At 36.2% G+C, this 14,308-nt stretch overlaps 1 protein-coding gene across 12 annotated transcripts in view; it reads right to left on the bottom strand.

Moving 5' to 3' along the window:
* TRIP12 (thyroid hormone receptor interactor 12) overlaps positions 1 to 14,308 on the bottom strand; it is a 155,366-nt gene that overhangs the window by 95,017 nt on the left and 46,041 nt on the right. For all 12 annotated transcript variants that reach the window (XM_074191197.1, XM_074191196.1, XM_074191194.1 and 9 more), the window contains one exon: positions 47 to 193. In XM_074191197.1, coding sequence (XP_074047298.1) covers positions 47 to 144 — 98 coding nt within the window. In that variant the 5' untranslated portion in view covers positions 145 to 193. The remainder of the gene's footprint in view (positions 1 to 46; positions 194 to 14,308) is intronic.

Raw genomic sequence — 14,308 nt, 5'->3', positions numbered from 1 at the left:
CATATATTCAAAAACTTGCATCAACCATCTATTATTAAACACATACCTTCCTCCTATGGAGTCGTCTTGTGGTTGGGCCCCGGCAGTGTTCCTCTGTGAACGTCGCAGTGACCCCCCTGGATTGTTATTAGGCCGGTTGGACATTGGCACCTCTCTCCTGAAGGGACATACCCTTTCTAGACACTACCATTCACTGAAAAAAAAGAAAGATAAAATCTTATCAAACAGGTGACAACATACATACACACACACACACACACACAGATTTTTGTACTGTAATTCATATCACCAGTTAAGTCATTTCAACTCCAGCCACAGACACTTTTCCTCAACTGTCAAAACAAGATCCTAAGTGTTATCAGCTCCCAAGGTCAGTAGAAGGATCAATGAAGTATTGGTAAAGCACTGGGAACTATGGCTAGCAGAAAATAGGGGCTTCTTCCTTTCCTTGTGAGAAGGGTTGAGAAGGATGAAAGGACCATGTTTCTTAGACTTCACTGTATCTCTATGGTCAGTTTTAGGTTATTTGATAGTTATCTATGGCCAAGAAGCCATTATTTCTTAAACTGAAGAATTACTTCCACCATAAGGCAAGTGTAAGGCAGTTCCCATTTGCACTCTGGCCCTATTCTGTGTTGAAGATATCAAATGGGTTAAATCTAAACAGAGGTCTTACTTCAAAAGTTAATAATATTTGCCACTTTACTATGCTGCTTTATCAATGCTGGCATTTGGGGGGAGATGGGAGATTATACTTGCAGGTAAAGATATTAAGATGCAACCTAATAAGCCCATAGCTCCATTTAAAGAAATATAGTTTTTAAAAAGTCTGTTTTTTAAAACTCAAATCACTTTAGTGTAGAATTCAATATAAACTATCTACTGGAAAGCTATAAATTAGGAACACAGAAACACTAACTTTAAGTGAATGACTACTTGTGGCTCGTGCAGCTGTTACCAGGTTCATTGTAATTAGTTTCATCCATTAGCAAGCTTTCTACAAAGCTCAAGCTGTCAAAAGAACTTGGGTAGTGAAAATAATTTAAGACTATTTTTTAAAGTTTAATAGAAAATCAGTAATACAGAATTATAACAATTGAGTTTTGGAGGACAAGAAAGAATTGGAATCATAGAATTTAGGTCACTAAGTATTAATTAAGCGCCTATGATGTCAAGCACTGTGTTACAGTTGGATATGCTCAGACAAAGGAGAGGTTAATGTTCAATAACATCAAGTGTACAAAAACAAGTATCTATGCTTCACTCCTACTTAAATCTACTTTATATTACCCCTGAATCTGAAATATACCTTTTGACCTAACCACTTTAGTGGAATAACTTCCTACAAAATTTCCAAACTAACTAATCTGTCCTCTAAGGCACTCTTCTCTTCAGGGTAAAATCCTGAGCTACAGAACCAAGTAGAAGTAGTCTTTGATACATGTTATCTCCTACTTTTGAATCCAACATCTACTATTTAACATCACTTAATCTCCCTGGGCCTCAGTTCTCTCATCTGTAAAATGGAAGAGGTTGAATCAGATGACCTTTAAGATCTCTTACCACTATAATCCATTATTTTGTGACAATCCTAAAAACCAGATTAGGATTAAATCTAACAGATTTAAAAAATTTAGCAATCAATACCCTCATTTTTACAGATGAAGGAGGGAAGGAGAAAAAGGATGATTCATGAGCATAAAGAAAAAATTCCTCTCATTAAAGGATATACCTTCAATATCATTAATGTATGGTTACTATTTAGGTATTACTTATTGGATAATTCAGCAATCATGAAGAAATAATTGTTTCTTTTCTTCTTTTTTAAGGTTTTTGCAAGGCAATAGGATTATAAAGTGGCTTGCCCAAGGCCACACAGCTAGGTAATTATTAAGTCTCTGAGGCCAGATTGGAACTCAGGTACTCCTGACTCCAGGGCCGGTACTCTATTCACTGCGCCACCTAGACACCCCTACAAATAATTGTTAAATGGCATACTGTAGATTTAAGTCAGGACTTAGCACTCCACTTCTGTCAAACACATTTCACTATCACAACACATATTAAATACTGAGCTGTTGAACTTTCAATACCTTTAGAAGTCATTTCCTGACATGATGTAAACAAAATGCCACTTATTTATCTTCAAAGTAGCCCTTCTAAAATGACCTGAATAATTTCAAGGCACTGATCCTTATGTGATTGTGGCTCATTATACAAACCTACATTCTAGCTGAGATTCAGCACCACAAAAGTGCTGTATGCATATAGGTATATGGGGCAGGGTGCCACGGAAGGGTTTATATGGGGTCTTTTTTCTTATCGATCCCAATTCCTGGGTCTAATGCCCCAGGTCACCTTATTACAAACATTAATCACTCTATCAACACTAGGTGAGCCCCACATACATGGGGTCATGTCCATTAGGTTAGAGGTTTGTCCATATCGGGTGCTCAAACCTGAACTCATTCCACTGGCTATTCAGTCCACAAGTTTTCATGAAGCATCTCCTGGGTTCCAGGTATCTGGGAAGCACCAGAGTTAAAAGAAAAATGCCCCAAAGCTTTGCAGGGATAGGAGTCAAAAGTACTTAGATCTGGCTATGAACAACCACAATTGAGTTGACTTCTGGACATCCTCTCCTTACAAGGAATGTAGGACTTCACTTACATTTTTGAAAAGGTAGGGGGAAAGAACCTATGAAGATGCTATCCACCCTCCAGAAAAGAGCTAATAAAAGTATACAGAATACACTTTAAAAAATAGACAGACCCTCCACAAACACACAAACATGGATAGATGACAGATGAGGTTTAATAAATTGTTATTTTGAAATCATAAATTTTTTTTAGTTGTAACATTTTCCAGTCATGTTGTCAACTTTTGTTGATAGAGTAGAAAAGAACTAAATTTGCAGTCAGCAAGTCCAGTTCAAATCATGATTCCAGTATATCATTTCTGATGTATCACTTGTGCCTACCTCAGTTTCCTCAACTATAAAATGAGTATAAATTACAACATCCACCTCTCCCAGGGTTGTCCTGAGAATTATATAGGTTAATATCTATAAAACATTTTGCATGCTTTAAAGCTATACATAAATTCTGGTGATAAACAAAGCAAAATTACCAATAACACTTTTATCAGTAGATGAAGATAAATACTTTCAACAAAATTCAACATTCATTCTGGCTAAAGATACTAAAATTAGCATAGGAAGAATAGAATTTCCCTCACTTTAGAAGCAATATATATTTGAAACAAAAAACTAGCATTATTTTAAATGAAAATAATAGAAATCTTTTTTTTTTTTTTAGTTTTTGCAAGGCAATGGGGTTAGGTGGCTTGCCCAAGGCCACACAGCTAGGTAATTATTAAGTTGTCTGAGACAAGATTTGAACCCAGGTACTCCTGACTCCAAGGCCGGTGCTTTATCCACTAAGCCACCTAGCTGCCCTAGAAATCTTTTAAATAAACACAAGCGTAAAGGAAGAACAAGTGGTGTATCTTCCTAACAAAAAAAAAAAAAAATTTAGCAAGATGAAAAAGAAAAAATTCAAAATCTGGTAGCTAATCAATACTTCCTCTGACAAAAATGGCAGCAACTACAAGATACCAAGAAAATAAGAAACAAGTAATTGTTCACTGTTATGGTGACACAACTCTAAAATAGTTATATTATTTATTTTGATATTTCCTTCAATGAAGCAGGGAACAGCATATCCATGCTCACCAACCATTCTGTGCTACACTTTCATGTTCTCCAATAAAGTTGTAACAGGAGATCAACCAAACATGTTGAAAGGTCTCACTTCCTCCTAAAATTGTAAAGATACCAGTAGAGTATTCTGGTTGTGTATTTATCACCCTTTGCCTTTGATCCTTGAGAAGTCAATCTTCTATTTCCCTAAAAACATCTTTTATTCCAGGTTATCAGGCATTTCTCTCCATTTTCCTTCCTGTGAAAATTACTTTGTTGTACTGGAGATTGGTTGTAGAGTGTCATATTAATTTAGAAAACCACAAATTAACATTATCTATGTCACACTGCATTTTTATCTAGTTAAACATTTCCAGTACAATTTAATCTGATTCAGGCAGAGTTTTTTACCCAAGTAAATTTGACATCTCTACTATAGTCCATGTCCTGCCTACAAAAAGCAACAGTAGGTATAATGAAGTACCTTTGTTTTCAAGATCTGGCTCTGATTCATAAAAGTTTTTTTTTAATTTCATAAAGGCAATCTGTTTTTTACTGTTCATCTAAATCTGTAAAACAAACAGGATGATTCTACCTAAATTAAAATTTTATTGGCATACCCAACTATCAAGAGATTACACTTCTAAATTTAATAATTCATTCTAAGAGAGAACCTCAATAGAAATAATAAAAATGAAAACATCAAATAAAAGCATGAGTTGGTTTTATTTAAAAAAAATTGGTAGTTATCAAAAAATGAAAAAATAAAAGAAAACTTTCTCCTCCTCAGCAAAAATCAAAGCACCTAGAATAAAAGAAGCTTAACAACAAAAAAACCCCATAAGAGTTCTACTATTTTAAAAGTGACAATGAGGCAGTTTTCAAAAGAAATGATAAAATTATAAACAATCATTTCAAACAATATCCCAATTGCTTTTAGGAGAAATGAAAATTTAAAACTTAAGTTTCACCCCACTTCACCTCAGAATATTGGTCAACATGACAAAGCTAAAAACAGGGCATGCTGGAAGAGCTATGGGAAAAACCAATGCAGAAATTGTAACCATACAATTCATTGAATTCAGTTGAATAGTTCAACTATACATATATAACCTTTAAAACCCAGCAATACTAAGTAACTTAAGAACACCACACATAAAGGTGTTTCTGGGTGAATGGGTTAAAATGTGAGATTTCTGATAGAGGCACCCCTCCCTTTTTCCTCACCTCCTCCTTCTGGAATTAGGTACTTTAGCAAAGGAGTTTCATTCACATCCTCTTTATCACCTCCCTATCAGGGTTAGATTTCCTGCTTAGATTATAGGATCATCCTCAGTGGATAAAGGTCAATAGTAGGCAGAGGCTGCATCCTCAGGGACTTGTCTTGCCTCCCTTCAATTGCTTGTTCAGTGAGGGTAAGGCCCGCTTATCAAGAGAAATGAATAAAAACTTTCATTTTGCACCTAGAGTCATCTCCAAGTTTTAATTCTACTTAAGAGTTGGCTTCCATGCCATACAGTTTTTGGAGGGGTTCGACCAGGATCATATGACCAGTGAGGAGCTGAAGGATTCTCGAACCTAGCACCCTACCTGACTTTGGCAGCTTGCATGGGTTCTGGGACCCTTGTCCCTCCTCTGAGCAAACTGACCTGAAGCAGAGAGACTCAGTGAAAAATGAAAGCAAATTCCAAAGTCAAAACCCCAACCAAACGAACTTCTGTGCACCAAAACCAAAGGTAAACGACATTACTAAATTCCTGGAGAGTCCGGACTATTTGGGTGACTGAGGGTTGAAGGTGACTCCAACTGGACTGGAGTTAAAGTACACTGGCTCCTGACAAGCATTTAAAATGGGAATGGCTCAGTTCAAGCCCCCCCCCCCCATAAAGGTAGGTAGCCCCTTAGGGAAGAGACTAAGCAATTGGAATAAACTACCAAAATAGAGATAAAAGGAAGAAGAAAATGATAAAATATTTTTGTTTTGTATGAGGGAACAGGGACATAAGAGGAGTAATCACTTGACCCTGTAAGGGTCAGCTGAAGATTGGGTGTGTCAAAAATTAAATGTTTGTGAATGGAAGAGTCTATCAATCTGAAGGAAGTAATAAAGCTAACCTTTGGTTCCCCAGAAAGAAAATATATTTGAACCAAAAAGAAAAAAAAGAAATTTAGGTAGAGCAGAAGGGGGTCCTTTAACTATTGCTTCTTCCCCCTTATCCCAATCAACCATGAAGGAATGGGAAAACACACACACACAGCAGAAATTATTCCTGTTGATCAAGTTTCTCCTAGTGGATCCCTACTGGGACCACCATGACCCAGTCCACCAAGGGCATTTGAGAGGAGTTAGAAATGTAGTACCAAAAGCTCAACCTTGATGTACTTGCTCATTCCATCAGTGCAACAATCAGGGACAATTTTGGGCTGTTTACAATGGAGAATACCATCTGTATCCAGATAAAGAACCCTGGAGTTTGAACAATGTTCAAGGACTATTCCCTTTAATATATTTTTTTAATTTATTCTTATTTTGTACAAATGTTTTTTATACATTACTAAAATATTCTTGTGTAAGAGTAAACATAATACCCCTCTCCCCAAGAAAATATAGACCCGCATAAGCGATAAAGGGGAGAGAAAAATTAAAAATAATAATAATGATAATAGTAGGTATGGCCAGGTGGCCAAGTGGGTGCGGTGGACAGAGTACCTGGAGCCAGGAGCACCTGAGCCCAAATCCTGCCCCAGACACCCAACAATCCCTTTAATTTAGAAAAATAAAATTGATATCTTATTATCTTATCTTGCTATCTCTTATACTTTATGTTTCCTCTCTCATCACACTCAATTTGGATCAATGTACAACATGGAAACAATGTAAAGACTGACAAGTTGTTTTCAGTGGAGGGCTGGGGGGGGGAAGATGGGGGGGGAATAATAAAACTCAAATAAAATCTTTAATAAAAAAAAAACAGTATTAAAAAAAGTTAAAAAAAGACGTCAGCCTGATTCCACTACTGGAGCCCCGTCCATTCCGCCAGGACACATACTTGTCACACCACTCAGACCAGGGAATAAGTCTTAAAACATAGATTGTTATTAGATTATTTATTGGCTGAGGAAGAGGGAGTATGTGGAAAAAATAATTTTATCCACCTGTTGTGTCAAAATTGATGAAAATGGGCAAAAAAGAGATCACCAAAGATATCAGAAAGCTCACACATGTCCCTATACAAATTTGGAATTCTCCTTTAATACTTCATGGCTGCTCCCTACTGCTGGCAAAGACTGTGGACTCGAATAGTAGTAGACTGAGGCATCAAGTTGGGCCTACATGTTTGTTTTTGCTTAATTTTGCCTTTGTTAAAAAAGGGAAGGTTATTTTTAAGTGACAATGACATCTTTTAAAAAAGCAGTCATAAAGATTGATAAAATAAAAATATTAATACTATATCTCAATTCGCTTAAACTGAATGATACAAACCCATCCTAAGTAACTGCACAAAGAATGTGTTAAAAAATATTTAGACAAGGCAGAACATTTAATTATTAATAGTAATAATTATCATTTATATAGTACAAGGTATATGTTATTATCTCCATATTACAAATGAGAAAACTGAGGCCAATACCTTTTCAACTGCCCAATCTGATGGTATTCTCTGGGTCCTTGTTCAAGGTCACAGACACTCCAGAGAAAGCAACCAGCACCTCCTACTGGCCAGCCAGAGAAACTGCACCCAGGGAGTAAAGCCTTTAGCAATCCCAAGCCCCTGTGAACCAGCCCCCCCACTCAAGGTCTTAGCAAAATGAAGAAGAGTCAGCAGAAAGGTGGATCCATGGAAAAATTCTTGGAAAGGAAAGACCCTAACTCAGAGAGACCTGGAACCTGTGAGGAGAATACAATCTGGTCTCCAGCACAGAAAGACTTCCGTGAAGAAATTAAGGAAGGAGCTTAAAAATTTGGGAGAGACAAATAATACCTTGCAACAAGGAAACTAAACCTTAGAAAGTACAATTGGACAAATACAAAACGAGAATAATTCTCTCAGATCCTCAATTGGACAAATACAAAATGAGAATAAATCTCTCACATCATCAATTGGACAAATACAAAAAGAAAATAATTCTCTCAAAACCTCAACTGGTCAAATGGAAAGCTCTTTCAAAACTAGAACTGACCAATTGGAAAAGGAGTTGCAAAAGGTTAACGAAGAATACTCCTCAAAAAAAAGAATGTAGTCTACAGAAACTAATGACTCCATGAGACAGCAAAGTGTGAGTTAAACAAAATCGAACAATTGAAAAAAATAGAAGAAAATGTAAAATACGTCACCAACAAAACCACTGACCCCGAGAATAGATCGATGAGGGGCAACCTGAAAATTATAGGACTTCCTGAAAACATTGAAGAGAATAAAAGCCTGGACATAATATTACAGGATCTAGTGATGAAAAACTGCGCTGATATCATGGAACTGGAGGGCAAAGTAGTTATTGAAAGAGTACATGGATCCCCACCAGAAAAACATCCTAAAATGAAAACACGTAGGAATGTTGTGGCCAAATTCCACAAGTATCAGATAAAAAGAGAAAATCCTGCAAGCAGCCAGAAAGAAACAATTTAAATATCAAGGAGTCACAGTAAGGATCATGCAGGACCTGGCTGCATCAACATTAAGGGATTGAAGGGCTAGAACAAGGTATTTCCAAGAGCAAGGGAGCTTGGAATGCAGCCAAGAATCTACTTTCCCGCAAAGCTGAGCCTTCTCTTCCAGGGAAAAAACATGGATATTTAACGAAATGGAAGAATTCCAAAAATTTCTGATGAAAAGACCAGAGCTAAACAGAAAATTTGGATATCAAACAGGAGGTTCAAGAGACACATGAAAAGGCAAAAAAAAAGGGGGGGGGGGCAGTAAAAGGAAAAAAAAAATGCAATCCAGTAAGTTGAAACTGGCTATATCCCAGCATGAGGGAACAAAAGATTCTCATAAATCTTGAGAATTGTTAACTCTAACAGAGAGAATATACCTAGGCAGGAATGATGGACACTCATGACCTATCCATGAGACTGTTATCTAATGGAATATAACTGGCTTCGATAGAATATACTGAAATAGAAGGGACACTCAGAATTTTCTATGACTCAGATAAAATGACCTAAAAAACACTCCCTCCTTAACAGGGGAAACAGGAAAGAGACTGGAGGAGGGAGGGGAGTGAATGGGACAAATCTCATTACACTAAGAGGTACAAAAAAACCTATGGTAATAGAGGGGAAGAAGGGAGTAGATGAGAAACACCTGAATCTTCCCATCAGACTTGGCTTAAAATCAACCTACACATACTCAGTTAACTTATAAAACATCTAACCTTTCAAGTATTAAAAGGGGAAAATGGGAGGGGGGCAGAGAAAGGGAAGGGGAGTGGGGGAAAAGGGGAGAAATAACAAAAGGAAGGGAAGGGAAAAGGGAAAAAGGGAAAGGGGAAAGAAAGGGGAGGGTGTGATATAGGAGGGCAAACACACTGAAGGGGATGGTTTTCAGAAACAAAATACTCTGGAATATGGATAAAAGGAGGGGGAGGGGGAAAATACAAACTTAGGGAAGATAGCCTAGAGGGCCATAAAGAATTAGTGATCATAACTTTGAATGTGAATGGGATGAACTCTCCCTTAAAAGGTAAGCAAATAGCAGAGTGGATTAAAAACCAGAATCCTACAATATGCTGCTTACAAGAAACTCATTTGAAGCAGAGAGATACATATAAAGGTAAAAGGTTGGAGCACAATATATTTTGCTTCAGCTGAAGTAAAAAAAAGCAGGGGTAGAAATCCTTATCTCAGACAAAGCAGCAGCAAAAATAGATAGCATTAAAAAAGATAAGGAAGGAAACTTTATCTTCCTAAAAGGTACCATAGTCAATAATGTTATTTCAATACTGAATACATATGCACCCAGTGGGACAGCACTCAAATTCTTAGAGGAGAAGCTGAAAGAACTACAGGAAAACATAGACAACAAAACTCTACTAGTGGGAGACCTCAACCTCCCACTATCAGATCTAGATAAATCGAATCATAAAATAAACAAGAAAGAAGTTAAGGAGGTAAATAGATTGTTAGAAAAATTAGATATGGTAGACATATGGAGGAAACTGAATGGGGATAGAAAGGAATATACCTTTTTCTCTGCAGTACATGGAACTTATACAAAAACTGACCATGTACTAGGACATAAAAACCTAATGATCAACTGCAGAAAGGCAGAAATAGTGAATACATCTTTCTCAAATCACAATGCAATAAAAGTCATATGCAATATTGGGCCAAGAAGATATAGACGCAGAACAAATTGGAAACTGATTAACCCCATTTTAAAAAAATGAGTGGACCAAAAAACAAAGTATAGAAAGAATTAACCATTTTATCTTAGATAATGAAACAACATACCAAAACCTATGGTTCATTCAAAGTGACTCTCAGGGGATATATTATAGCTCTAAATGCTTATGTGAATAAATTGGAGAAAGAGGATATCAATGAACTAAACATGCAACTAAAAAAATTAGAGACAGAACAAATCAAAAAACCCCAATTAAGTACCAAATTAGAAATTCTAAAAATTAAAGGAGAAATTAATAAAATCAAAAGCAAAAAAACTACTGAATTAATAAATAAAACTAAAAGTTGGCATTATGAAAAAACCAATGACATTGATAAACCTCTCATCAATTTGATTAAAAAAAAGAAGAAAACCAAATTGCTAATATCATAAATGAAAAAGGTGAACGCACCACCAATGAGGAGGAAATTAAAGTAATAATTCAAAATTATTTTGCCCAACTCTATGCCAATAAATGTAATAATCTAAGTGAAATGGATGAATATTTACAAAAATATAAGTTGCTCAGGTTAAATGAAGAAGAGATTAAATACCTAAACAACCCTATCTCAGAAAAAGAAATTCAACAAGCCATCATTGAACTCCCTAAAAAAAAACTCCAGGGCCTGATGGATTCACAAGTGAATTCTACCAAATATTTAAGGAACAATTGGTTCCAATTCTATATAAACTCTTTGGAAAAATAGGGAAAGATGGAACTCTGCCTAACTCTTTCTATGAAACCAATATGGTACCGTTACCTAAACCAGGAAGAGTTAAAACAGAGAAAGAAAATTATAGACCTATCTCCCTGATGAATATAGATGCAAAAATCCTAAATAAAATCTTAGCAAAACGATTACAACAAGTCATCACTAGGATAATACATTATGATCAAGTAGAATTTATTCCAGGAATGCGGGGTTGGTTCAATATTAGGAAAACTGTTAGTATACTCAACTATATCAACAACAAACCTATCAGAAATCATATGATCACATCAATAGATGCTGAAAAAGCTTTTGACAAAATACAGCATCCATTCCTACTAAAAACACTAGAGTGTGTAGGAATAAATGGACTGTTCCTTAAAATAATTAGCAGTATTTATCTGAAACCATTAACAAGCATTAGGAGAGGCTAGAGGCATTCCCAATAAGATTAGGGGTGAAATAAGGGTGCCCATTATCACCACTACTATTCAATATTGTATTAGAAATGTTAGCATCAGCAATTAGAGAAGAAAAAGAAATTGAAGGAATTAGAATTGGGAAGGACGAGACAAAACTCTCACTCTTCGCAGATGACATGATGGTCTACCCAGAGAATCCCAAGAAATCTTCCCAAAGAACTACTGGAAACAATTAGCAATTTTAGCAAAGTTGCAGGTTATAAAATAAACCCTCATAAATCCTCAACTTTTCTATATATGTCTAGCAAGATACAGCAGGAAGAGCTAGAAAGAGAAATCCCAAAGTAACCTCAGATAATATAAAATATTTGGGCATCTATTTGCCAAGACAGACTCAGAATCTTTTTGAAAACAATTATAAAACACTTCTCACACAAATTAAATCAGATTTAAATAACTGGGCAAATATCAACTGCTCATGGATAGGTAGAGCTAATATAATAAAAAGGACAATTCTACCAAAACTAAACTACCTGTTTAGTGCCCTACCAATCAAAATTCCAAAAAAATTATTTTAATGAGTTAGAAAAAATTTTAAGTAAATTCATATGGAGAAATAAAAAGTCAAGAATTGACAGGAGCTTAATGAAAAAAAAGTGCAAAAGAAAACTGGCTTAACCCTATCTGATCTAAATTATATTATAAAGCATCAGTTATCAAAACTGTTTGGTATTGGCTAAGAAATAGAGTGGTAGACCAGTGGAATAGACTAGGTGTAAAAGCAGGAGATGATTATAGTAATCTGCTGTTTGATAAACCCAAAGAGTCTGGCCATTAGGATAAAAACTCCCTCTTTATAAAAACTGCTAGTATAATCGGAAGTTAGTGTGGAAGAAACTTACATTACACCAACACCTAATACCCTTTACCAAGATAAGATCCAAATGGTTACAGGACTTAGACACAAAAACAAAAAAAAAATACTATAAGCAAATTAGAAGATCACCTGTCAGATCTATGAAAAGGGGAGAAGTTTATGACTAAGGAAGAACATCACCAAAAACCAATTAGATGATTTCGATTACATTAAATTAAAAAGCTTTTGCGCACAGATAAAACCACTGTAACCAAGATCAAAAGAAATGTAGTAAATTGAGAAATAATCTTTACAACTAATGATTCTGACAAAGGACTCATTTCTAAAATATACAGAGAACTGAGTAATACTTTTAAAACAAAAAGCCATTCCCCAATTGACAAATGGTCAAAGGATATGCAAAGGTAATTTACAGATGAGGAGATCAAAGCAATTCATAGCCATATGAAAAAATGCTCTAAATCATTAATTATTAGAGAATTGCAAATTAAAGCTTCTCTGAGGTACCACCTCACACCTCTCAGATTGGCCAATAGGACCAGAAAGGATAATGATCATTGTTGGAAGAGTTGTGGGAAATCTGGGACACCACCACACTGTTGGTGGAGCTGTGAACTCATCCAACCCTTCTGGAGAGCTATTTGGAACTATGCCCAAAGGGCAACAAAAATGTGCATACCCTTTGACCCAGCAATACCACTACTGGGTCTATATCCTGAAGAGATGATGAAAAAAGGGTAAAAACATTACTTCTACAAAAAATATTTATAGCAGTCTTCTTTGTGGTGGCAAAAAATTGGAAATCAAGTAAATGTCCTTCAATTGAGGAATGGCTTAGCAAACTGTGGTATATGTATGTCATGGAACACTACTGTTCTATTAGAAACCAGAAGGGACGGGATTTCAGGGAAGCCTGGAGGGATTTGCATGAACTCATGCTGAGTGAGATGAGCAGAACCAGAAAAACACTGTACACCCTAACAGCAACATGGGGGTGATGACCAACCTTGATGGACTTGCTCATATTCCATGAGTGCAACAATCTAGAGCAATCTTGGGCTGTCTGCAAAGGAGAGTGCCATCTGTTTCCAGATAAGGAGCTGTGGAGTTTGAACAAAGTGCAAGGACTATTCCCTTTAATTTAGAAAAACACAGATATCTTATTGTCAGATCTTGTTACCTCTGAGACTTCTCTTCTCTAAGGATGTGATTTCTCTCTCATCACACTCAAATTTGGATCAAGGTACAACATGGAAACAAAGTAAAGATGGACAGATTGCTTTCCATGGGGGTGGGGGGAGGGAAGTAAGACGGGGGGGGGGATTGTAAAACTCAGTATCTTTAATAAAAATTAATTTAAAAAAAAGAATGTACTGTTATGCACTACTGTTCTATTAGAAACCAGGAAGGATGGTAATTCAGGGAAGCCTAGAAGGATTTGCATGAACTGATGCTGAGTGAGATGAGCAGAACTAGAAGAACATTGTACAGCCTAACAGCAACATGGGGGTGATGATCAACCTTGATGGACTTGCACATTCCATCAGTGCAACAGCCAGGGACAAATTTGGGTTATCTGCAATGGAGAATACCAGCTGTGTCCAGAGAAAGAATTATGGACTTTAAATAAAGACCAAAGACTATTACCTTCAAATTAGGGGGAAAAAACCCCCATTATGTTATCATGTAATTTTACTATCTCATACTTTATTTTTTTCCTCAAGGATATGATTTCTCTATCATCACATTCCACTGAGATCAATGTATAACATGGAACCAATGTAAAGACTAACAGACTGCTCTCTGTGGGGGTTGGAGGGAGGGAAGAAAGAATGGGGGGGGACTGTAAAACTCAAAATAAAATCTATCTAAAAAATAAAAATAAATTTTTAAAAAGAATTTATGTATAAACTATATGAAACTACCTAGCATTTTCAGAGGAGAGGAGGGGAGGGGAGAGTGAAGGAGAATGGATCTCAAAATATCATAAAAATTAAAGTTAAAACTTTCATAAGATGCAACTGGAGGCAGAGGAGGGAAGAGAAATGAATTTCAACCCGATGAGACACTATGGCATACTGGAAGATAGAGTACCGAATCCTAGGCAGAATGACAGGCAAGGAAGACTTAAATGAATACTTAAAATGGCTGTGGGCCCTTGGACCAGACACCTCTGATTCATGAACTGGAAAATAAGGAGGCTGTACAAAAAT

This window comes from Macrotis lagotis, chromosome 6 (assembly GCF_037893015.1).
Source record: "Macrotis lagotis isolate mMagLag1 chromosome 6, bilby.v1.9.chrom.fasta, whole genome shotgun sequence".
NCBI lineage: Eukaryota > Metazoa > Chordata > Mammalia > Peramelemorphia > Peramelidae > Macrotis > Macrotis lagotis.
This window is presented reverse-complemented; position numbering and strand designations above follow the sequence as displayed.